The sequence below is a fragment of the Paroedura picta genome, chromosome 1, assembly GCF_049243985.1.
Source record: "Paroedura picta isolate Pp20150507F chromosome 1, Ppicta_v3.0, whole genome shotgun sequence".
NCBI lineage: Eukaryota > Metazoa > Chordata > Lepidosauria > Squamata > Gekkonidae > Paroedura > Paroedura picta.
Genome location: NC_135369.1, coordinates 78,389,582 through 78,416,211, shown reverse-complemented (window position 1 = coordinate 78,416,211; position 26,630 = coordinate 78,389,582). Strand labels below are relative to the sequence as shown.

Genomic DNA, 26,630 nt, shown 5'->3' with positions numbered 1-26,630 from the left:
CTCTCACAAAAAGAACACCCAACTGGAGTTTCTCTTAGCATTTTCAAAGTTGCTTTCTGCTCAGAACAATTTACACAAAAGCTATCAGTTTTCCAAAACGCATACTATAAGAACACTTCCGAAGTCCTGTATTGATTTCACCACTTCTCCTGCCTTCCGTGCCATTAGAGATAATTGGCATTGGTAATGTTGTCAAGCGTATGGTCTGGGTGCTCTGAAACTATGCTGGCACACTGATAGTGTTTCAGTGTTGGAAACTTTCTGTGCTAATATTAGAGCATGGAAAGAACTAATCTGATTTGTCGTTTAGTTTTGATGACGTTTGCTGTGAAGGATATTTTGATGAAAACAGCTGTTAATTTTTGTTTCTTGTTTCTTTTGTTTCTGTTCGGTTGCAGGCCACTCGTCTCCCGAAGCAAGGTAAGCTGTGAAGTTTCCCTGGGATCTGTCTGTCTTGTTTCTTTGGATATTCTCCAGATAGTTAAATGTAGTGAATGGAGTTGATGTCCCATAGCCACAGCATGCTGCATGATTTTTAAAAGCTGCATTCTGTAATGATTGTCCTGTTTTACAGTTAATAAGTGAAGATAAGTCCTGGACCCACAATAGTTTTATAGATTTAATGAGATCTGAAGAATTAAAGGAAAGAGGTGCTGCTGCATATGATTCAGGTACAACATTTGTATATCTTGTGACTGTGTGTGTGTAAGTAAAGCTTCCATTTAGAGCAACAGTAGATAGGGATTTTATTTTTGGCTAGAACAAAATTAAGAAGGCAGTCGTCTTTCCTTTTCTTTTTAAAGCTCCTTTATAAGTAAATTAACAGAATAAAACATTTGGGTTTCACATGGGAAATAACTATATAGCTCACTCTGCAGTTATTAGAATTGCTCATTTTGCCCTCTGGACCTAAAGAGCATGGAAATAGGAAACCAGTCTGAAAACAACTGCAGTGCACTCAGCTGCATAGACCCTTTCTGCCTGGAAGTCTGCATGCTGTCTCTAGATTGTAGACTTCCCCTTGGAGATGTTATTAAGTAGACTTTGAAGGAGCAAGCAGTGGTAGCTCTCTTTAGTTAGTGCAGGGTAGACTGGTCTCACAGTTCACAGTAGAGGCATGGCAGGCAATACCCATGATTTGAGTTCCCATTTTCTGCAATGAACCTTGCAACTGATCTTGGCATTTTAAAGTACTTTTTTGGGGGGACTAGTTGGAACATGTCAAAAGATCTTTTTATACCTTGATAACAAGAACATAGTCATTACTGTCTTAATGGCTGTATCCTCCTATGACCTTATGTGAAGAGAACCTGATGTTGGGAACAGTTTTGATTTTTCAGATACAATGCTAAAGTTGATCCCAACATCTCATTCCTCTGAACTTTTTTATGCTTTACCCATCTTTTCAGAAGGCCAGTATTTCAGTATTTTATTCAAAAGAATCCTGTGAGGCAGTGTAGCGGGGGAGAGAATGAGTGTGCTCAAGAGTACCATTTATGCCAAGAAAATCTGTATACTGTAGCACTAATTCCATAAAGAGACACAATTCCATAAAGTAAAAGATTTATTTAATTCAGGGTGATTAAAAGGGTATAACTACATTTAACTCCACTGTTGACCTTTGCTATCTACAGAGTTAAATGCCACATAGGTTTTCCTCAGATACCATGCTAACCTGTCTTCCTTATTTAAATATAAGCCAAATACAAAGAGCATTCACTTTTTAATACAGTAAAACCTGTGGTTGGATAAAAGTAGAAATGGTTGTTATACTACAAACAGAACCCTTTTTAAAACTGTTTATTCCTATGGCCATCACTACATCATCTGGCAGCAAATTCCGCGTTTTAATCACTCTCTGTGTAAAGCAGTATATCCTTTTGTCCATTCTGAACCTACTGCCCGTCAATTTAATTGGATACCCTTGAGTGCTAATATCTTGGAAAAGAGAGAAAATTTTATTTCTGTCAACTCTTTCCACCTCATGTATAATTTTATAAGCATCATGTCACCCCTTAGTCATCTCTTTTCTAAACTAAAAAATCCCACACTCTTCAGCCTTTCCTCATAGGGAAGGTGCTCCAATCCCCTAATTATCTTGGTTGCTCTCCTCTGTACTTTTTTTTGCTATGCTATGTCCTTTTGGGGTCACAGTGACCTGAACTGTACACAGTATTCTAAATGAGGCTACACCAGAGATCTCTTCAGGGGCATTTCAATATCAGCTGTTTTATCCCTCTCCTCTAGAAGCAATATTTGGGGGTAATTTTGGGACTGTGGTGGGAAGAGAGATGCAAAGAAATTGTGCTTCTCTGTGACAGAAATCCTTTCCTCTGTGGAAACCCTCTAATGCAGAGATACTCAGTGGCTTGGGAGCCACATGTGACTCTTTGACATGCCACCTGTAGCTCTTCTGAGGACCATTCCCCAATATGGCACCTGCCCTATGCTTCTGGAAATCTTCATGCCCTTACCTAGCAAGGCTCCTAGTTGGCCGATGATTTCCATCTTGAAATAGTCACCATGGGAGGTGTGGGTAAAATGTGAGCCTCCCTGAATTATGGGCCTCATATCGAACATGCAAGTAAATAGGGCTCTTTTGGTTGGTGAGAGTAATTGTGAATGTGGAGTCTGCGAGCTACAGAGTGAATACCATTGCTCTAATGGAACCCATCCATTAATTCTCATTTTCCATGGAAATTCAAAGGAGGATATGATACATCCGAATAATTGTTTAATGTTCATGTGTATATTTGTATGCATATTTCTACAAGAGTCAAATAGCCCCCTTTTTTGTGTTTGTATAAATACTGAGTACATATCATGTGTAAGCCTGTGCTACTGAGCAGTGTTTCAGTTCTGTTCTGCTCGCTGTTTATCCTTGCTTCACCTCTCATGATACTATGGCTAGGGCTCACAGTCTCTGTTTGCTCTGCACCTGTCAGGACTACACAAGTATCTTTTTGCAGAGCTTATGTCTTGCATCAAGAGAACAGGCAGGCATTTAACATTCATTAGCTCAGACACCTGCATTCTGTATCCTTTCTGCAGTGTTTTCTTAAACATTAAGATAGCAATCCAGTGCATAGATAATTTCCATTGTTTTAGTAGTACCAGGGGATGCCTAATGAATTTCAGGCTGGCAAGAAGAAGCAACATGGATATGTTTAACGTTTTCAGTGCTAGATTTTTTATTTCAGTAAACTTTAATAATAGTGTAGCTGACAAAATATGATTTGGCAGTAGCCTCGTGAAGCAGTTCTTTGTGATGCTGATAGATGCCTTCTAGACATGTTTGGGGGAAAATCTGTATTTTTGCTATATAGAATATTTAAGAGGGAAATTAAACTGTGCCTTAGCAGAGCTTGCTGAAACCATTAAAATTGCACCCTTGTTTAATAAAGTATTTAAGTTGTCTTTAAAAAGTCAATAGAAATAAGTTAACTTCTTCAATATTTTAACTTGGAAATTAGAGGTATTGCTGCCAGCCAGGAATTAACACAAGGCATTAATGCACACTGTTATCAGGTTACTGATATTGCTCCTCACAAATCCTGGTGTACTGAATCCCTTGAAAATGCTTGAACTCTTTTCCTGTTGCGTTTAGACACTGAAACTTGGGCTGGCATTGGACCAAGGCCAGAGCATCATCATTACGCAGAGAAAGAGAGGCGAGAGAGCTTCCTGCCTGATAGCCGGCATACACTTAGCAAGAGGGCAAGCCTTCAGCTGGCTGAGAGCAAGGATCACATGGAGGAGGAGGAGCACCGCAGTGCTGAGTCAAGACTGGAGTCTCCCGCCCAGTCCCCAGAGGCTTTGGGCACGGTTCACTCTGGCTGTTTGTCTTCTGAAGATAATAGTCTGCAGCTGAGAGGAGAACAGTTCTCTGAGGGCGTTTCAAAAATAGAAGCAGCTTCTCAGGAGCCTGCAGCAGAGCGCTCTAGCGAACCAATGGTAGACACACTGGTTTTGACAAATGCTGATGATACGCCTTTTGATCTGACTTCCACAGGTGACAATGTTAGGTCTGACAGGAGTGCACTCCATTTGGACCACTGCCTTGGTTCTAGTGTAATTTCCAGCGGGCATCTGGGATGCAGCATATTAAACCAGCAGCCTTTTTACAGAAATGATAGAAAATCTGTGCCATGCAAAACTTCACCAGACATTAGCGAAAATGTGCACTCGGAAACTAATGCACCCGAACAGGCCGCTGCTGGATATGCAGAAGTATCTGAAGGGATACAGGAAACGATAGAACTGGAAGAGGCAGGGGAAAGCGAAAGATCAGAAGACTTCTTTCAACAGTTTTTAAATGGTTGCATAAAAGACAGAGAAGAATCAGCTAAATACCTTGGAACTCCAGAGGACTCTGACACTCTTTCACATTTACCAGCTGAACAAGCACTTTATGGTTCATCTGAAGGTTATTCTCGGGAGGAAAGCTTTTCTTCACTTGATGAACTAGCAAAACGGATCGAAATTGCAGAGGTAAACACTGATAAAATAATTATGAACAGTTTCCCTACTCTTTGTGGTATTTGCTTGACATTGGTCTCTCCGTTTTTTTAAGCATGAAAGATTTTTTTCTTGATGATGGTGTATGTGTTGAGTGTCGAGTTCCACTCTGCTGACAGAGCCTCCCTAAAAGAAGCCATGTTAAACAGATGTATCAGTTATTTTTCTTTTCTCAACATGTCCACAAAAATTGTTGATAAGTAAACTTGTTTCACTGGCAAGTGATTATCAGAGAAAAAGACAACAAGAATTTATGTGCTGCCTATTTTAGGAGGCCACATCTAAAGAGCTATGGTGGTCGCCCAAATTGAACATGGAACAAAATGAAAGGGCTTCCCTGGTACATAATTGGTGGAAATGTTTTAATATTTCTAGACAGTGCACTTGCAAACTGAGATGAATAAGAACCTTTTGTTTAAGACAAATTCATGGCTGACTAGCAAGCAGCAATTAAGTGAATGTTGATATTTTCATGAAAATATAGATAGTTTTGCCATTGCTTTTTAAAAAACAATCAGAATCACAGAGTGTGAGAAGAGGAGAGAGAAATGATGATTTAACAGAGGGCTTTTAAGCTGTTCTGAGTAGGCAAACTTAATATATGAACTGCCTAAGTATGCTTTAGAAGCCCTTTTACAGTCATGTGTGTTCACAGAAGTGAGAGATTAAGAAACAATACACCAGATTTTTAGAACTGGATGACCTTTCTGAGGTCACGTCATTCTTCTGGCCATATTAACTGTGTTGCCTATTACTGTGTTCACAGGAGGCTATTTGATTAAACACTATTGGGCAAAAGTAGGAGAAAGATGTTCTGTTTCCTTTTAATTCCTTGAAACATGGAGCATGGTTTGTTCTTTCATTAAAAGCAGCGCATTAAGACACCTTTATCATTTGTCAAGGAAATATTTTATCCTGTGTTTCAAAAATGAAGCCAGTAACTACAATATTTTAAAAATATTGTTTCATAATAACACTCTGTATGCCTTTCCAGATATGATATGGTGCTTATCAATGGCAAAGCAAACTAAGAACAATCTAATTTCACATGACAGTTATCAGTATGAATACAGTATTTACTCCTATGCAAGACTGGGTCCCCATTTAAAAAAAAGAGAGAGGGAGTTATCTTACGTTTGCATTCAGTTTGTGTCCAGTAATAAATTGTGTATATGTGTATAACACTTTTATGGGGTTGTTTTACATTCGGGGTCATCTTTCTTTCAAGTAAATATGGTAAATGTGACCCTAAACATTAATGATTCCGAAGGCTGGTTTAGGTATATTAAGAACAAGGGGAAATGTACCATCAGTAAACAAAAGCAGTGGTACCTCATTGTGTAAAGTAAGCTCATGCAAGGAATCCGTCACTCAGTCTCAGCCACATTCCAGGCCCTTCCCTGCCAGAAGATCCTAATTTAGCATATGACAATGCACTGTTGTCTGTTGGGCATCAAAACTGCAGAGTGACAAAACTGGGGGGTGAGGCTTGATTAACATGGGTCAAAGTTTTAAAAAGGGTGAGGCAGTACCTACTATGGGCTGATTTAAGAACCTCTATTGGGGGCGCACTGAACTGAATTAAAGTTTTGGAAAAACAGATACACAAACTTTACGATGATGTTACCATTTCAGTAAGCACATGTTAGCTAATGGCTAACAAAAAGATTTCTTTAAGATGTCACTGGATTCCTCTTATTCTGCTGCCACTTACTAACACAGTTTCCCTGCTGGAATGGCTAGAAATATAACATAAATGGTTAGAAATATAACATACTATTGTTGCATTTTAAGAGCTTCTCAGCCAGTTTATAAACATTCCTTGAAGATTTTAAAACTAAATCATTCATAGTTCTATTAAGTTCTGTAAAAGATTGATCCAGAACTCATAGGGAATGGAGGATTGCCAGTTAATTGAATGAGCTTGGATACTCTAGCTTATTGCTCTGCCTTACCCAGAGAAATCTATAGTGACTGGATTCACTGGGAACACCATGGTCATAGCTCCCATGCATGGGATGACTTCCCAAGCCATCCTGCACAGAGGGCAGATGAGCCAATCAGTTGCAAGGGAGACCTCAAGCAGAGCTGACTCCCAACAGCTCGAGGCAGGCTAAAAGGGGAGAAGGATGATGTCGTCTTGCTGCCAAAAGCCCAGCAGTATTCAGAGGCTCAAGCTGGCCAGCCGGAGGGACAGGAGTAGGGCACACACATAATAGGAGACAGGGATATGGAGGCTGATGGGACAAGCTTGCCTTCTGAGCAATGCTGGTCAACTGAGCATCCGGATTAATCAGATGCCGGATAACAAACAGGAGAGTCTGTGGCTTATTGGCAGAGCATCTGCTTTGTGTGCAGAAGGCCCCAGGTACAATCTAGGATACCTCCAGTTTAAAAAGGAAGTAGGTGATGTGAGAAACCATTAACAGAGACCATAGAGTATGTTGCTGCCAGTCAGAGTAGACAGGACTTACTTTGATAGACCAAGGTCTGACTCAGTGCAGCTTCATGAAGCTGCTTTACACTGAATCAGACCCTTGTTCCTTCAGGTTCACTACTGTCTACTCAGAATGGCAGTGGCTCTTTAAGGTCTCAGGCTGAGGTCTTTCATATCTCCTCACCTGACCCCTTTGTAACTGGTGATGTCAGCGACTGAACTGGAGAATTTCTACACAGAAAGCAGATGATCCATCACTTATCCATGATTCCTTCCTTCTTCTTTCCCCCTCTCACCCTTAATGTTTACTGTAATTTGTTGAGCTGGCTATAGACTATTTTGGCATGGGAAACCTGATGAGCAAACCCTTACTTTAATGTAGTATTTTCTAGTCCTTCAGGCTGTCTTTGGCCTCTGAATATATCACAGAGAGTACCTTGCATCATTCAATCGCAGTACCTCTGGCCAAATATAGAGGAATATTGGCTGTCTCTAGAGACTGTTATTTTCCCTTAGTCTATGTCACCAGGAAGTATAAGATTCAGAGGGAAATCTGGAAAGGGCAGAGCAGTGTTCACGTTTTGAGGACAGCCATTTCTTACATTATGCAAGTCTATAAAATGTTGTGGCCTGCCTGAAACTGCTGTACATAGCAGGGGAAATAAGATCAGTGAATCGATTATATCCTGGTTCTTATAATGGGGTAAATCCAGCTTATGGTTGCCAACCTTCAGGTGGGGCCCACAGATCGCTTTTCTACATGAAGCATAGAAATGTGAATTTTAGCACAATATTCGTTCTATAGGAAATGGATAAGAATAGCATGCAATATTCTAAATGCAAGTCTTTACCTAAAGTAAATAATGCTGCTATGAAAACTGAGAAAATATTTTAAAATAGTCTGTAGATCAAACACACTCTGCAGCCCTTTCCTTTTTCAAAAGCCAAGCTATGTCCTGGATGATTTACATGTATGAAAAATTACAGCCCTCGTACTTTATATAAGTAGTACTTGCCTTGTCGTATCACTGCTTGCTTGCTTAATTCAAATATGTATATCCCACCATTTTCCGTGGCTCAAGCTGGCTTATGAACAACTTTAAAAGAGATGATTTAGCCCCCAAATGATCCCCTCCTCCTACAATGCACATTGCATATCCAAATATTGTTAAATGTGTCTCTCAAAAAAAGGGGGGAGGGTTGTTGTGAACCTCCTAGAAATTAAAGCTGCCTTTTATGAGAAGAGAGTACTGAAGATGTATTATCTGGAATGTCAGATGTTTTGAAACCCTGAAGATTCGGAGAGACCTCAATTCCAATAGTGAATATTGAAGGTCACATTTTTCCTGTCAGAGATTATATCATTATGTAATGTATCCCAGGGAACATGGATCAATATCGTGTTCCAAGCTTGATCACATAAAATTATAATAGCAGTAGCTTCTACTACAGTTATGCAGTGGAAATGTGAATAATTCATAAAGCATTGTTAATGGTTTTGCTAATATAGCAGAAATGACTTAGCTCGCTTCACAAAGGATGTCTCAGCTCTGAGTACTTTTGCTTTTAGTAGTTTATTTTATTGATTCAATAGTTTCAGAGAATTTACTTATAAAGCTAAGGGTCCTATTCATACCAAAAATGAACATTGCAGATATTCTGGGGAATGTGTTTTATAGCTGTGCTTCTTTTGCTTTAGGTAGCCTTCATTTTAGCATCTGATCTTATGCTTTTCTTCAGTCCTAGCACTAGAGCAAATGGACACTTTATCAACTTCTCCTGAGAACTGGCTCCAGCCTCTGCAGCACCAACAGAGGAAACCTACCTATATGCATCTGAGAAGGATTAAGCGTAGACATTATGGGCTTGTTCATACAAACAGCTAAAAGTATGGCAGCATGTTTTCTGCCCTTCACGGGACAGTCCACATGCAAAGGATTTGGGAGTAGCCTTATTGCAGAAAGGATATCTTTGCTCTTGAAACGTAGCCATATTGTTTCTCTTCATCTTCTGTGACGTCCCATACTGGGACAGTGAATATGCAGGCCTGCCACAGAAAGTTCTTCGAACTTTAAGCCACTAGGGGGCACTAGTATAATCAAACAGGAAGATTTCTATGAAATTGGGGAAAGGAAGCAAGAGAAGAACCTCAGCTCACTCTCGATTGGTTCTGAGAAGTCTGTCAGAACATCCTGCAAAAAAGCCAATAACCATAGAGACCCTCCAAATTCTGACTCCAAGCAACATGGTGCCAGATCAGTTCTGGCATCAGAACTGTTGCAAGAGTTCATGAACACCATCAATCAGATCTGTGTCTCAGTGTTGTCGTTATCAGAGGGTGAGGTTGAGCCACCTCCGAAACCTCCACAGATCTCCTGCAATCACATGATATACCACCTTTGATTCTGTGGCTGTCTCGTTTTCCTCCTAGGCCCCTGTGGTCTTATTTCATGTCTCTGGTGCATTTCCAGGAGTGGGTGAGTACAGCAAATCAGAACTGGCGCAGGCTTAATACCCTGGACAGCTACCAATTGTCATGATGGTCAGTTCATAGTCTGAGGAAGAGTGCTTGCACTCGAAAGCTCACGCCTTGAATAAATCTTTGTTGGTCTTAAAGGCTCTACTGGACTCTGATTTTATTGTGCTACTTCAGACCAACATAGCTACTCATTTGAATTCTCCTAGTCCTGTATTTTTGACCCAATTTTTGAGTCTGATGAGGAGGTAGAGGATGATCTTTTTCTCGCATCCCAAGAGAGCGCTGAGGTTCTGTCTGATCCTTTTCAGAATCAAAGGTAGAAGATATATCCTCCTCTTCACCATTGGAAGATCTTAGACTTTAGGCTGAACATATGCTACATGTGACCATATTGTTAGACACTGATGTCTCTACTACGTCTCAGTAACTAAAGACAAGATTCTGCCACATTTGTATTCAAATGCTCACGAGTTGTGGCTTTTCTGGTGTTGGAGGGATTCCTGGAGGTGACAAGAGAGTTGTGGAAAAAATCAGCATCCTTACCAGTGACATCTCATTGCTGGAGAAATTTTATGGGGCAAAGCAAGAGAATTGCACTTACTTGGGTCCCATCCTCCACATTGCCCCTTTTGACAGAGCAGATGCAGCCATGAGGACCACAGAACTGCTATGCTGTGCCCATAGACAAAGGAAGGAAGTCTGATGCAATGGGTAGAAAAAATATTTTATCAGCCGCACAAGCTACCAGGTTATCATGTAAGGATACAAATTGTTTTGTTGGGAGAAGTTAAGTCCCTATTTAGAAACGCTACCTGAAGATTTTAAATAATCATTGGGTAAAGGTCCTCTGAACAGAGGGTTTGAGACTCTTGAAGTGACAAAACAGTGCTAGCAGGTATTCAGTTGATTGGTTAGGGCCTTGGCACCTCTTTTGTTTTGCAAAGGCATGCACCACACTCCCTTTAGACAAAGAGTGGAAGATCTCCTACTTGATAGTTGAACTTTATTCTCCAAGAAGAGACTCTTACACAGGCTAAGAGAAATCAGACTCTTAAGTCATTGGGAGTCACTTCATTGGGAACTTCTGCTTACAAGCAGAGATCTTCCTTCAAACAACCTTGTCATCTCTACCCAAAGGATCAAAAATCTTATGCTCAAGGACAGTTGGAGTATCTTCTGCACAGAAGATTTCAACAGTAACCTCAGTTTGGAAGGCAAAAGTCATTTTCTAGGCCTAAACCCACCCAAAGATGAGGGAGAAGGAATCCTTCTCAGGGCCAAGCAGCCTTCTGGCTACTGAGGCATGACTTGTTTTGCTTTTCATAACTACTGATAAATGGATGCTTAACGTTGTTGTACATGGGTATAGGTTACAGTTCATTTCATGCCTAAGCTACAAGAAAAAGGAGGTACACATCAGGCCAAGGGTACAGAAGAGGTGGTAGATACTACTGGTACTCAAGCCAGGTTCTATTCCCATTTCTTTCTCGTGCAAAATAAGGATGGTGATAATAGACCAACTTTGGATTTAAAAGCCTGAGCAATTTCTTACAGGTGACCAAATTTCAAATGATCTCATTGACATCAGTTCCACAATAATGAATAAAGATTCTTGGTCTGCAGTACTGAATTTGAAGGATGCATACTTTCATATTACAATATAGAAGGAGCACAAGAGGTATCTTAGGTTTTGGTGTACAGGGGAAGATGTTTTAGTATATTTTCTTGCCATTGCAGGGAAGGTTTCAGTGTACTATCTTGCTATTTGGTTTGGCAACTGCTGCACAGATCTTCAAAAGTGCATGGCTCCACTAGTTGTCTTTTTATGTTTGAAAGGTTGCACCAATCACCTATCTTAAACCCCGCACTGCGGTGCGGCGCGGCACGCCGCGGAATAAATAAAAGAGTAAGGGCTCTGTGGAAGGAGTTAGGGCGGGACCCGTCCGGGATAAAAACTCGGAGAGGGCCAATCAGGAGCCGCAAAGCAGCTCCTGATTGGCCCTCTCAGAGTGCCACTCAGGGGCCAAGTGGCCAATTGGGAGGCGCGCTATGTGCGCCTCCCTATTGGCCACTTGGCCCGCCCCGGACTCCTCACACACGCCACTGGCAGCACGCACCTCAGGTAAGTGCGAACCGCGAAGGAGTGCCCGGGGAGGCCAGAGGCCTTGCCCACCCACCGCTACCGTTCTCCCGGCTTTCGTGAGGGGGGGGGGGCGGCAGAGAGTCCCTGGAGCGTGGCAGGCTAAAAATCTAATAAATAAATTTAGCAGTGATCTTGGTGCTCCATCCTAAGATTCAGGGCCAGTCAGATTTCTTTTATAGTCTGTCTAAAAAAAGAATACTCCTCAAATGTACAATTAACTTGGATTCCCCTATACCTGTGTTGATTCAACAATGGTCCTTATCTCTAGAACTGACTAATTTGATGGCTAAATCTTTTGAGTCATTAGTTTCAACTGCTTTAGCATCAAAGAAAGTATGCTTCAAGTAGTGGTTCCTTCAGCCAAGTCAGTAAGTAGATTAGCAGTACTTCACATAGACCCTTCTTTCTTTAAGATCTTTCAAGAAAGGGTGGTGACGAGGCCCAGTTTACATTTCCTCCTAAAAGTGGTGACAAAATTTCATTTTACATAGGTGTTTTTCTCTTCAGTTAATTCTGATGAAGAAAGCAGGTCAATTACACTGGATGTTCTAAGGACTTTATTGTTTTATCTAGACTAGATAGAACAAAGGAGTCTTAAAAGGATAACTGTTATGGGTCCCTTTCAAAGGGAAAAGGGCTTCATCTGAAACATTTTCTCAGTGGATTGTGTCAGCAATAAAAGTTTGCTATTCTATGACAGGAGTACTATGTCCATTAGCTGTGTGTACACATTTGACTAAAGCCTAGACATCAGCAGCAGCCTTCCTTAGTAGAATCCCAATCCAAGAGATCCATGGACACTATGCATTGGACCTAGATGCAAGAGAAGCATCAATGGACAAAGCCCTGATTTACAGTCAGTACTTCAGTGAAGAGTCAGTAAAGAGCTGGTCCCACTGCCTGAATGAGTAGCTTGCTAGAAACCCAATGTGGGACTGCAGAGAAGACAAAGGTGAAAACTGGGTTGCACTAATTTGTCACTGATGTTCATCAAGGACTCCTGTGCAGGCACACATACCCTCCCACTCAAGTTGCTCTTGGCAGCTCAGGTGGAACTGAGGGAGATGGGGCATTATGCCATTGGGCCATGAGACAGTTGGGAGGTAAATGGCTCTAACGGTCTCATGAGCACCCCCTAGTGGCTTAAAATTAGAAGAACTTTTTATGGCAGGCATACACATGTCAGTCCCAATATAAGCCTGTACAAAAGGCCTTGATGAACATCAGCTACAATTGCAACTCTTTTCTCCCAAACCTCCACCCAACTGCTTTTTAGTTGCTAAATGATATACCACCACTGCCGCAAAGAGGCTGTCATGGGAGCATAAAACACCTTATCTTAAAAAAAAAGTGTTAGCAAGCCAGCCTGGTGTAGACAACCAGTGTGTTGCAGTGGTTAAGAGCAATGGCTTCTAATCTGGTGAGCCAGTTTTGATTCCCCACTACTCCACATGCAGCTGTCTGGGTGACCTTAGGGTTATCACAGTCCTGGTAGTGCCGTTCTAACCAAGCAGTCCTGTCAGAACTCTCTCAACCCTCCTCACTTCACAGGGTGTCTGCTGTGAGGAGAGGAAGGGAAGGAGACTCCTTTGGGTAGTGGAAGCTGAGTATAAAAATCAACTCTTCCTATCAGATATATCCCAAGTCAGTTACACACACACCTGAAGCCAGTATAATCAAGCTACATTTTCACTGCAAAATCTGAAGATTTGCTGCTGTTGTGAAGGAGGTCATTAAGTACTTAAGATTAACAATTTTCAACTCCCATAGGAGCCACCTCTTTGCAGAGTAGGAGCTAGTGTCATTTACAAAGGTAGGTTTATTTACCCTGTTAAGGTCATTAGTGCTGTCTGGTAGACACTCATAGCATTACTCCAGTAGCAAACCAGCTAGCTCTCCAAATAATAGTGTCCATATTAGCAGGGAAATAACCACATATTCTCAGCAATAATACATCATGCTTGTGAAAATCTAATTCCATTAATCAGATGTTCATAAATTAATGAAGATTTCTGCATTCTGCACAATGCAACAGTGGAGTGTCAATTGCACTTGATTTTCTTTACAAATCAGGAGAAATCCTAAAATTTGATCCACCATAAGTAGTTATCCAGACAACTTCAATATATGGTATGGGTGGGGGGGGGGTATTATACAAAGGAAGAGTAATAAGGTTGAAGGAAGCAGCTTTTTGCTGGGTAGAGAAATCATATACTTTAAAGAATTACCTTATCTCCTTTGTTGTCCAGAATGATGAAGAGATAGCTTTCCTAAACAGTTTACAGAACAATCCATTTTAAAAGTGTTTTAACAGGTTTTGAAGCAAAAACTACGATACAGCAGTGTAATTAGCATATTGAAGGTGAAGGTATCCCCTGTGCAAGCACTGGGTCATGTCTGACCTTTGGGGTGATGCCCTCTAGCGTTTTCATGGCAGACTCAATACGGGGTGGTTTGCCAGTGCCTTCCCCAGTCATGACCGTTTACCCCCCAGCAAGCTGGGAACTCATTTTACCAACCTCGGAAGGATGGAAGGCTGAGTCAACCTTGAGCCGGCTGCTGGGATTGAACTCCCAGCCTCATGGACAGAGCTTTAGACAGCATGTCTGCTGCCTTACCACTCTGCGCCACAATAGGTTCTAATTAGCATATTACATGATACAATAAACTGGGTATGTTTAATTCTTCCACCAATAAAATACATAATGCAAAACTGAATTGCTTCATACTGTACTATTAAAAGCATCTATTGTTTTGTTCCAAATAGACAGCCCCTGCTGAGGGGCTTGTGTCCATATTAAAGAAGAGGGATGACAATGAAGGCAAAGATCTTGCTCAAATCCAGCAGAGACAGTCAAAAAGAAGAGTGAGATTCCAAGAGCTGGAGGATTCATTAGATCAAGGTAGTCTGCTTCTGTTTTTCACACACTTTTCCAAGCGACCAACTAATTTTATGTTTGCACAAGCTCAAGGATATGAAATAGTCCTACACAGCTATGATTATGTGCTATATTTCCATTAATATTCCAGGGATAACAAAGCAGAAATGGAGGTTGCAGATGGCTTTGAGAATTAGCCTGTATCTAAATAAAAACACTAAATAATTTTAATGTATTCATTTGGGATAATCAGGTATGAAGCTGTACAAATGTATGAGTTAATCTATAATGCCAAGACTTGCCTCCCTTGTCCTGGGGTTAGATAGCAGCGGCTCTCTCTTGTCAGCCTATGGCCTATCTTATATATTCTTTCACTTGATTTCTAAAGGGAACTTGGTGCTTCATTCTTCTTGGGCACTAATTCTGAGTTAGCACAATGAATAAATGTGATGGGCTTCTGGATAAGGGCAGGCAGGTGAAGTACCTGCAGCACTGATGCCCTGTGTAAGCTTGATGTTGGCTGAGGTGCCATTGAATTAAAGAGGCATCAGTCTTCCAACCAACAGCTTGACTTATTCTCTGTTCCATGTTACAGCATTAGTTCACACAGGAACTCTGTCAAGTTCTTTGGTCCCATTGTCCTGGCCCTCACTTAGTCCCTATTTCAGTCCTTAGCCACCCCACAACTGTGCATCACTAGCTTAAGACCTCACTCCAACGATTGGCTCTGCCCTTCCACACTAGGTCCTTGGCCCACAGGCCTCTGGCCTCCCTGAGCCCACAGACCCAGTGGGATCCCTTCACCTCATGCAGCGGCAGCGTGTGTTAGCCAGCCCAAAATGGCTGTGGGCATTACTAGCCATGCTCCCCCTATAGGATGACTATTGCTCCTCTCTCCTATAGAGTCTGTCACAATGAAACAAACGTTCATTTAGTTCCTTTATTCAAAGGACATCAATGCAGACGTGATCATCTCATCTTTCAGTACAAGCTGATACAAAACTCCACAAGCCAGTTGACAGGAGTAGCAGGATAGAAGCTGAATTATAAATAAATGATTAGACAGTCAAGATTTTACTTCAGGACAAGAGTGGTAGCAGGTTCCTGGAATGTTTTTTGGGGGTAAGAGCAGAGGTTCCCATGAGAACCCAGGATTTCCACTAGAGAATGTGCATCTTCCTACTACAATTCATTTACAGAGGGGTTGAGAGGTAGCTGGCAAGAATATGCTCTGCCTCCTGCTATGAGGAGTAATGGGTGGTGACAGAGAGAGAGGAGTACAGCAGTAGCATTTACTTGATGTCATTTTACTCAGGTATGAAGAAGGTATTATCATGGCAAATGGTGCTCTGCAATCAGATGCCAACTTTGCTGCCACATAAAGCCAGAAAACACAATCACTGGACTAACAGCATCAACTACACAATCCCAAGCTTGTTCACTTGCTTGTCTTCTAACCCTGTATATGCCATTAAATGCCATCAAGGCCCTTCAGTTCTCTACATAGAACAAATAGGTCAAACTCAATGCCAAAGGATAAAAGGTCACAAATCTGACTTTAAGAATCACAAAAGTGAGAAACCTTTAAGAGAACATTTCAGACATTTCAAAATTGGGCACATAGTGGAGGACCTCAAAACAACTGTTTTACTGCAAAGGAATTTGAGCAACAGACTGGAATAGGAGACATGAATTACAATTTATTACAATATTCAAGACAATGGGACCCCCAGGACTTAACAGAGATATCAAGTTCTTCTCTTAGTACACATACCAAGTCACTTAGTTCTCACATATCTGTTCCACAGAATATATTTCTGGTAAGGCCTTGGAGGAGGAGCGTGTTTCATGGCTTAAGTGCCACTCAGCGCTTAACACCCACTCAGGGCAGCTGTCCCGCCCCTGACTGCCTCCTCCTCCTCCAACTGGCTTGTCTATCTGTCCAGCAGCCAGCCAATTGCCTTCCGTCCCCCACCCCTGACCATCCCTCCTCAGAGGCTGCAGATCCCTGCCCTGTGAGAGCTGCCCCTGCCGGTGAGTTCCCTAACAGCTGCCTGCAGCCTTTTCTAGGTCCTGGGGGGAGGGGGAGGCCGTCCGCAGAGTTCCTCCACTACCACTCCCAGTCTAGCACCCATTGTATTCCTGAATGCAACGGGCTTGGCCCCTAGTCCAGAGATAATCTTTGTTGGCCTTAAAGGAGCCAGTGGACTGACTTAGAGCTCACATATGTTCTCTTATAATCTGTATATGCTATTTACTGCTATTCACAGACCTTACTAATGGCATTATTCCAATACTAGAAACTGAAGCCCGTTGTCCGCTGAAATACAACGGGCGCTAGCATGGTGTGATTGGTGAGTGTTTGGCTTAGAAGTCCTGGGTGTGAAGGAAGGGAGGAAGGGAAGAGAAAGATGCAGTGGCGAGAACACAGGAGGGAGGCAGGCAGGCAGGCATAGAGAAAGGGAGAAAGAGAGAGAGAAGGAGAGAAAGGAATGGGAGAAAGAAAGGCAGAAGAGAAATGGATGGAAGAGAGGGAGAACGGAGATAAAGGGAGGTCTGGATGGATAGAAGGAAGGGGGGAAGGAATCTTTACCCCCTGGCCCAGAAGCACAGCCGGGGCCTGCCTCCCTTCCCCTACTGGCTGCAGCAATACAGAAGGTGGCAGGCTGGCAAAGGCTCTGAGGGGTGGATGTGGGTGACCTCTCTGGAGACTTGGGGGGGGGGGTATGTTAAGCTGGAACAGAACCTACTGTCTTGTATGCAGGCCTGAAAGCTACAGGCAGAAATCCTCCAGGCTTTTCTAGGGAATGTCCCAGGAGATGAAGACTTGGCACAGGAGAGCCCTCCATGACTGATGTGCTCGGCACATCTCCAGACCTTTGCGCAGGATTATTAAAGGGTGTTGGTGGACGCACAACATTCCCCAGGCTTCGTGAAACTTCTCAAGTAGTTCTTCCTGGCTGTTTCTTGTGTGTCAGACGATTGTCTATAGTGAAGCAGTGGTAAAAGATTTGCATGGGTTCAATGAATAGCTGTGAATGATTTTTTTAAGTAATAGTATGTGTCTTTTTTTTTGGGGGGGGTCTTCTCAGGCACAGGCAGGAAGCCCCTGCTTACTCATTAGCAGCCCATGTGCTTCTCCTGGGAGCCTGCAAGCTACAGTTCTCAGGCAGAGATAAAAAGAAGCAACAACTGCAGCTTCCCTGTTAATGATTTATTTAAGTCATTGTATGTTTGTTTGGGCGGGGAGTGGGGGTTAAATCTCTGCCTCCTCACGTGTAGCCGTGAAGTCCCCGCCTCCTCATTAGCAGCCCATCTGCCTCTTCTGGGAGCCTGCAAAGTACAGCTTCCAGCTCTCGCAGGAGAGCCGTAGGAAAAAAAAAAGCAGCAACCAGCAGTTTCCCGCTCTTGAGTCCTACGTAAGGCAAGAGAGATGGCTTGTAAATGTGGGGGGGAGGGGCAGCATTTACCAGAGCTGATTTTGAAACAACCTGGCCGGCTCTCGCAATCGGGGAGAGACTTCAAAGCGGACCTGGAAGGCACGCGGGGGCTGAGCAGAGGAGTTTCTCAAATGGAGCCGATGCAGCATGGCTGTGCGGCAGCCGTGGGTACCTAATCCGTTTGCTTGTTGCCGCTCAAGTAAGAATAACAGGAAGAATCTTCGTAGCTTGGCTTCAAAGGCCGCTGGTAAGGGTGGCCCGAAGAGCAGGCTTTGAAAGGGGAGGCGGGAAGGCATGTGGAGGCGGCTGACGGCGGCTGGAGCGGTGGGCAGCAATGACGGTGTGCATGGAAGGCGGCGGTTTGGGGGGAGGCGGGTTGGGAGGCGCTTTGCACCTCCTGACTCGTTAGCTCGGTGCCAAGGGGCTGATTGGTCCCTTGGGGCCCTCCGCTTGCCATTCCGGGGGAAGGGGCCAATGGCTACCCTTCCTCATCCCGGACAGGGCCCTCCGTCAGGGCCCTTACTGTTTTATTCATACCGCTCCCGCGGAGTGGTTTAAGATTAGGTGTACTTATGCATCTTGACTCTAAGTAACTCTTCCTAGCAACTAACCCACCACTCTACCTACATGTAATGCTTGAGGATCTGTTTACATAAATGTGAATAAGTGTACATCTACACATGCAAAGTCTCTCAGTTCTCACTTATATCCAGAATTGAACATTATTAGGTCTTCAGGGTCCAACTGAACCCAAACTTAGTTCTCACATCTGTTTGTTAACTCTTGTACTTGTATGCTAATTTGCTGCCATTCACAGATTTTAACAACTGCTTTAATCCAATTTCAGCTATACTTACCATCCAGTTACTTATACATCTTGACTATACCTTGCCCTTCCTGGCAGCTACCCCCTGACCCTCTCTCTACTTATACGTAAGGCTTGAATCTCAGTGTATCTGAGGAAGTGAGTATGCACACGAAAGCTTATACTTCATTGGTCTTAAAGGTGCCACTGGAATCAAACTTTGTTCTGTTGCGTCAGACCAGCCCGGCTGGCCACCTGAATCTAATATTACGTAAGAATTCCAGTTACATGTAGTTTCATCAGGTATATGTTGTACATCTTATATTCACAGATGAAGTTGGAGGTGGTTCCTGTGTTCTGCTGGTCTTGTTGTGCATAGCAACTGTATTTCTTAGCGTTGGAGGAACTGCCCTGTACTGCACATTTGGCGATACTGAATCTCCAGTATGTACTGATTTTGCAGCCAACATGGATTTTTACTGTACCCAAATATTACAGGGTATAGAAGAACTTAAGCACTGGATATATTTCTCTTAATACAAATAAACACAAACACGTTGCTGACTGCTGACTGACAATTGCTGGAGAGGAGGACAAAATACCTTCAAGCTTCTTACAACATAGCACCTTCAGAAGCAGCACAGCTCACAACGCAAAAAGCACCTATGTTGTAAGTAGGAGCAACTTTCCAGTCATCAGGAGTGCATAAGTGGAGTTCACGTGAAAGCACGAAGTGGCATAAAGACTGACAGAATGCTCTAATGTTCTTCTTTAGAGACCATTTAAACAGCCATCTGTCCCTCAGTCTTGGGAAATGAAGAAAGCAAAAAAAAAGCAATCACTTACCATACAGTTTCAAATGCCCACATGATCATATGCAATATTAGCTTGATATAAAACTGTTGGGGCTTCTCTTTTTTTTAGCTGTTTGTGCAATGATTTTGTCTCCCAACTCTGTCATGCAATAAGGCAATGCTGTGTGGATATGTACCTTATTTTTGTTGAACTCTTCATGTCTGTCTTGATTTTTAATTGTCCTAGTAGGTTTTGTAACTTACTTGGAGTAGTGCCGTGGGAATCAGCCCTCAGTCCGAGTGTTACATTTGCCTTGTATTTCATCATGTAGCAGCTGTCATGCGTGATACATCTATCACTTCATACAGTCTTGACAAATTACGTGGTCTCTTAGTTTGTAGACTCCTCACAATGTTTTGCAAACTAGGCATCATACAATGACAAACTGAGGAGCCACAATTGGCTACAACTCCCAGTGGCGTGTACTCCCCGTTGGCAAACCTGGTTTTCCTCAGTGTAAAGAGAGAAATGCGCCTGGCTCAGTACTGGAACTGTCACTTGTTTTAACACAGCTGGATTGTCTCCAAATGTTTGGATCACCAGATGCACAGATGAGTAGGAGCTGGGATGCTTAACTGCAGAATAGATGTCTACTTCTGTAAATGATGATGAGAAAGCTGGCCTGAAAAACCAAACATATGATTAAAGGCATAAACTAGTCCTTTGAAAACCTGAGGCACGTCGCCCCAGGTCATAAAGTCAAGACCTCTGATGGCTGCTGCTCTCTAAACTAATTTGCAGCTGAAATTATCCTGGCGATATAGTTGCACCAGTGGTGGTTCTGACTTTGAAGCTAAATGTATTGCCTGGTTCAGGCATAATATGGAACCCTGGTGTATTTTTGCTGTAGTAACACTGCAAAAGCAGACTCTGCTTTCTATCAGTCATTCAAATTCTGGTTTGCCTTGACAAAGGCTGATTTCATTATCTTCTTTATTTCTTCCCAACTGGACCATGGTCTGTAATGTAGTCAGGGTGGTTCAAGCCAGAAGACTAGCATGTATGCCTCAAGCAAAACCATTTTGTTATTAATCAAGAACCATAAAACCATGGTTTCATATCATAGTTTAACATACTTAACTAACCAAAGGTAATGATTAGAATAATCATGTGTTTAGAATGATCATGCTAGCTATACTCAATTCAGACTCGGTTAGCTAAAACAAAATTTTGCATCTTACTCTCCTGCTGTAGATTGTTTCCCACTTGGGTCTTGCTTCCAGTTGTTTAAGCTCAAGTCATTTAAAGTCTTTAAAGATCTTAAAAGCTGGGATAATAATGAAAAGACTAAGCAAAAGCAACGTGCAGGTTCAAGAAGGACAAACAGTTACTGAAAGTGACTGGAGGAATCAAACTCATTTGTTACAAGGGCTGGACCTGATATAAATGTCATTTTGTCTGGCCAGGCCAGGTGTGCCATCAAATGTAATACCAGGAACTGGAGATGCAATAAACTGTATAAAGGACACAGGCAAACCCAATTAAATATACTATTTTTACTCAAAATACAAACATGCTTAAACATTAATACTCTTACAATGTTTCCTTAAAGTATCTCCTTGATGCCCACCCCTCCACTTCTACTCATTAGCCCTGGGACAGTGTACACAGGGACATAATGCACAGCCTGTGTCATCTGGCAACCAAAGTAATGACCAGCTGCTCATGGGCCAGATAAGAGCCCTGGGCAGGCCAGTTCTGGTTCAACACCTGCAGACAGTGTGCTATTCATTTCAAGGTGCACACAGTTAACAAGTGCTGGGGCCTCCCCCTGTGTGGACTGAGATAGCACCTTCATACATTCCACTGTTCTTCTGTAATGGGGAAAGCCAATAGATATGATCAAGCTGTTTTTTTGATATTGCTGATCTTATCAGAGAGGAACCCTGGGGTTCCCTGGGAAATCCTTTGAAAGCACTGCTGTTAGGAAGTGAAGAGCAGAATGACCCTCTATTTACTTGTACTCTTGACTTCTACTACCACTGGAGAAGCATTTGTAGAATTCCTTTTGTCTCAACTATTCCTCAAAGTTGCCTTTACAACTTTCACTTTGTTTCAGAAGTGTTCTTTGAGAAACACAAGCATGGTATACACAAACAAGTAATGACACATTTGTTTAGATGCTGGCCAGTATATTTAAATTACATGAAGGAAGAGTTAGATTAAATATTAAGAAATGTTTCAGATTACTTAGTTCACGAGGGAAACTTTTTTTCTGGGATTTAAAAAGAATGTTTCAGAGCAATTTATCATCTTCATCCTTTTAAAGAGAGACTAAAACAGTCCCACTGGGTATAGGCAAAGATTTACATATGGAGGCGAGTCTTGTCAAGTCATAACCAATATATGGTGACCCCGGCAAAGGGCTCTAAAGGCAAATGAGAAGCAGAGGTGGCTTGCCATTGCCTTCCTCTGCAGAATGTTCTTTGGTGATCTCCCATTCAAGTACTGAGCCAGTTTAGTTTCCAAGATCTGACAGGATCAGGCTATACCATGCCGCCCTCCCTCCAGTGCAAGGATTTGAGTGCATCTATAATAGCTTTTTTGACTTTGGCCACTAAATTGATGCTATTCTTACTGAATATTATTCTTCTGAATCTTTCTGGCATCCTTTCAAAGGGCTGAACATACTTATCATATGTAATCTCAGATTCCCTCCCCCACCCCCCAGCCAGCAATATTAAATACACTCAGTTTCGCAAGTCTGGCACCATTACCTTTGCTTCATGATCACTTCTCATGGTAATGCTTCTCTTGAAATCTCAGTAATTACTCTTCTAAAAAAAGGATATCCAAAGCATAATGGAATACACTAAATATAGCATTCGCAAAGAGTTGTACTGAAGTCCTGGATGCCATTCAAACTGCCTCTTGAGACACTGCACTGCCTTCATCCTACTTTCAAAATCCACTTCAAGGTTTCATATTAGTTTTTGTTGAATTTTGTTCTAGTAACAGACCAGCGCCTTTTCTTATTGAAAAATAAATTTTAGTCTATTTAGCCAGTGGCAGTCCCTATGTTAAACACAAAATTTGGTAACCAAATTTATGACAGAAATCTTTTTAAACAACACTGGACTGCTTGAAAATTTTCCTGTTTCATATTGTTCATTCACTATATTTGAAATGTTTGTCCTGATGTCTTCTGGCTGACACCTCAAGCTTTCCAAAGGGAGTGGTATCTAGGATTAAGGGGACAGCTTAATAAAATAGGTGTTGTACCCATTTCATGCACTTTCTCTGCCGCACCTCTTATGCTTTATTAGTGCAATATACTCTATGCAATATGCAGACATCAATTTTAAAATCTAAATAGTAAAGGTGGTATTCTAAATATGAATATATGGGCACATTTTAGCATTTGCAAGAATATTCTTTGATTTCATGCAAAAATAGATTTGTTATTTAGTGCTTGCAAGTAACTGTGGCGATACCCCTTTTTCTTGAGATCTAGTCTCTTTGCTAAATATCTAGTGCTAACCAGGAAACATTTTAATTTCTGTGTGATATGACAAAGAGAATGGATGACCTGTAGCACGGCTAGGTCCCCCCTTATTTGATTTTTCCTTACCTACTTAATATACTTGATGCTTCTTGTTGATTGCATCATTCTCTGTCTCTAGCCGCACTTCTCCCAATCAATGCTGAGGCTGAAAAAGTCTAATTTACATTTTGACCTCTGAGACACAGCCTCATACACTTAGTTGACCTATGTGCCCATAATATTGGGATAGCATTTTTTAAAGTTGTGTTTTGCTAACATCTTTAAACCTAAGGCCAGACAGAATCCAAAACTCATGCATCCTGAAATGATCTCCCCCACGCTTTCTGGCCTCACAGTCTTATACTGCTTAAAGTTTCCCAAGACATCAAAAGTGGTTAGCACTTGAGGTGAAGGACTTAAAAGTCTGTATTGAATTTTCCTGCATACAGCTTTTGATTCAGAGCCTAAGGATTTATGTACTAGTAGAGTGAGTAATACTATGGGGTAGTTAATTGGCAGGTTTTTCTAATGCTTTACCTATCCTACATCTAAACATGCTTTTCCATGTGCACTCCAAAAGTTTTTGTGTTATACTAAAGCAAGGCCTGAACTCCTGGGGGGGGGGGCACAAGTGTTGAAATGTAACTGGCTGGTTCAGTACATCACTTCTGTATGCCTTTATTTAATTCACTTGATTTGTAAGTGAAGGGTATGTTCTTTTATTTTGTAATTTTATTATGGAGTATTGATGATGAGCATGCATTCTGTTGCTATAATATATTTACCTCTGTAGTTAGCTGCTATTTGGGGACTTTGTAATTGTCAGTTTGGTGTTCTATTGAATATTAATGTTCAAAGAAATAATGGATTCCACCTGTGTTTTAAAAGTTTGTGCACCTAATCACCAAAAATACTGAGAGTTATGACTTGAAAATACTTATTTTAAAAGTATGCTGTATACAAAGATTAAGAATGCTTATTTTCTTTTTGTCAAATGTGGTTTTAAAGATTATTGCACATTTAAATAAATACAACACAGTTTTAAATTTTAATTTTGCACTAAGTTTCCAAGTTACCCTTGTTCTTGAGAGAATCATTTAATTCTCATTCATGCTAATTCCATACAGCATAATTGATCTCACTTCAATAAACAAAACCATGCTGCATCAGACTGTAAACATGCACCATAACAATGTGCTCCTTTGTTTTTGAACTTTTGATATGGTAGTATTAACCCAACATAACCTTACATTAAGGATATCCTTGCAGTATAACAGCTTCCTTATTGCTAGGGTTGCCAGCATCCAAGTGGAACATGAGGACCTCCTGATAGTATGACAGAGATCTCTTCCCATGGAGAAAATGGCTGCTTTGGAGGGTTGACTCTATGGCATCACACCCCACTGAAGTCTCTCCCCAAACCCCCCACTCCCCACTCCACCCCTAAAATCTCCAGGTATTTTCCAACTGGCACCCATACACATTGCCTATGGCTGGGTTACAGGGCAAACATAAGGGGATATGTTCAGAGCTGGTGCAATTCCAGAGCAGTCGTAAGGTTGATCTCATTTATTATCATTATACAGAAGCAGTCTAGAATTTTTGGCCATGTTTGCATGTACTGCTTGATCTCTTGTCTGATCGTATGATCTTAAGATATAGCAAGATATCTTAGTTGTTCCAATATAACAAATTAAAATGTTGATACTAATTCTTGTTTGATGTGATAGTTCACATGCTTTATGGTAGCTTTTCAAATGGCTATCTCTATAATAACATTTGTTCCACCTGACCTTCAAAATAATGTCTATCTATTCATAAGCCCTAATTCCGTATTCCATTTTTATGCACGTTCAACTGACATGTGCATGTGTAAATGTCTGTAGGGTACAGAACAGAAAGCTGAACCCAAGCTAACTGAAGAGTAAATTGTGTATTATTTTTCTATTAAAAATGCTGTATACATTATCATTAGAAGCAATTTACTGTAAAAGTGAGAGAAGCTAGGAGGAAACATGTTTATTTTTTTCTCTCTCAGTATTCATGTGTACAAAATGGCTTTGGCTTTAATAACCATTTCACATAGCTGTTTCCTCCTGGTTATATGTGACTGCATATTGTGTAAAAAATACATGGGTAAGAGGGAAAAATACTAAGAAAAATACACTACATTGGCTGAAATTATACCGTTGTCATATGGTGTATTAAAACTTTTATAAATAATTGGCTTGATATTGTCAAATGTGTTTAAAAGAGAAACTAAAAATGTAGATTCACTTTTATAAGGCACTTATTCCTCCAATCACTGCCTCCCAGTTGACTGATGTTTCAGAATATATAGATGTGTATGTATTTGTGCCTAGGCTGATGTGCAATCAATTACTGCCAATAGGAGAAAATGGCTTGTTGGTTAAGCTTCTTGAGCAGAAGAGAATCTTAAAGCCAAATTAGGTACAAAGATTGATTTTGTGGGTGAAATTAGCTAACACTCTTATAAACTTCTAATAAAAGGGCTGTTACACGTTGTAATTTAGTTCTATTATAGTTTAAGAGCAACACAATTCAGTGTCATTAATATTTGTGATAAATCTTACCCTTTGTCAACAAGAGAACTACTATTTGAAACCATCAAACCAGGCTTGTGATTTCTAAATATAACAAACAAAAATAAAGTGTCCCTGAGAAAATACATGAAGTCATGTACTTATTAATGTAGTCCATTTTTCTTGATAAGACTCAAGGCTGATTACAAAATATAAAGCAATGTTATCAAATAGCATTGAGACATTCAATAATCAGCAGAACTAAGATTGAGACACGAGGCACACACACACACACACACACAAAGACAGGACATGCTGTGTCATAAGCATGCTGAAAATGAACTGCATATGCAGAAGTCAATACATTATACTCCAGCACTACTCCCTCTATAAAAAGGCCATCCTGAGCGTTTTTGTGATGTACTTTCTGCAGAATAGTTTTATTGTGAGAGCATACCTGACCTTATGCTGGTCCTTCCACAAGATAATGAGCTACAACAGACAGCAATTATTCTTACCTATTTGCAGGGTGTCATCTTCAAAACATTTTGTTCAAAGAAGCAAAGCTGTCATGACAGACCTCAGCAGGAGAGGTGGTCCTGTAGATATGTGGTCCATGAAGGACTTTGTGCATAACAATCAGTATCTTGAAATGAACCCAGTAGCCAATGGAATAACTGCAGAAAGGCATAACAAATGGAACATGCAAGAACTTGGGGGGGGGGGCTCATTTTCCTCCTCCCCACTATTTCCTCTTTCCTTTTCCTGCTTCCTTCTTTCCTTGCCCACCCACCAGACAAGCTACATTTACCTTGCCCCATCTTCAGATTTCCTCCTTTTCCCTGGCAGCCTCTCCCTGTGGAAAAAATATAGCCAGATTGTGCAATGCAGGCTGCCAGGTGCAATGCAGGCTGCCAGGTGGGGCAGAACTGCATGATGTGAATCCCACAAGGATTCCCCATTTCCCCTTTATCCCCTTTCCAAACCATTTATTTTTCCCCTTCTCCTGGCACCTCCCAAACTTTTTTTTAAGGAATTATATTGTGG

The 26,630-nt window shown here is 41.5% G+C and overlaps 1 protein-coding gene across 6 annotated transcripts in view; it reads left to right on the top strand.

The window, feature by feature from the left end:
* The window catches only part of CNST (consortin, connexin sorting protein), a 70,708-nt gene extending 44,981 nt beyond the window's left edge, over positions 1-25,727 (top strand). For 4 of the 6 annotated variants that reach the window (XM_077344303.1, XM_077344300.1, XM_077344308.1 and 1 more), the window contains 5 exons: positions 399-420; positions 575-671; positions 3,608-4,491; positions 14,345-14,480; positions 19,033-25,727. In XM_077344303.1, coding sequence (XP_077200418.1) covers positions 399-420; positions 575-671; positions 3,608-4,491; positions 14,345-14,480; positions 19,033-19,238 — 1,345 coding nt within the window. In that variant the 3' untranslated portion in view covers positions 19,239-25,727. Of the gene's footprint in view, positions 1-398; positions 421-574; positions 672-3,607; positions 4,492-8,695; positions 11,351-14,344; positions 14,481-19,032 lie in introns of those variants that run through there. The other 2 variants (XM_077344313.1, XM_077344314.1) reach the window with 2 other exon arrangements.
* Positions 25,728-26,630: the final 903 nt, after the last annotated feature.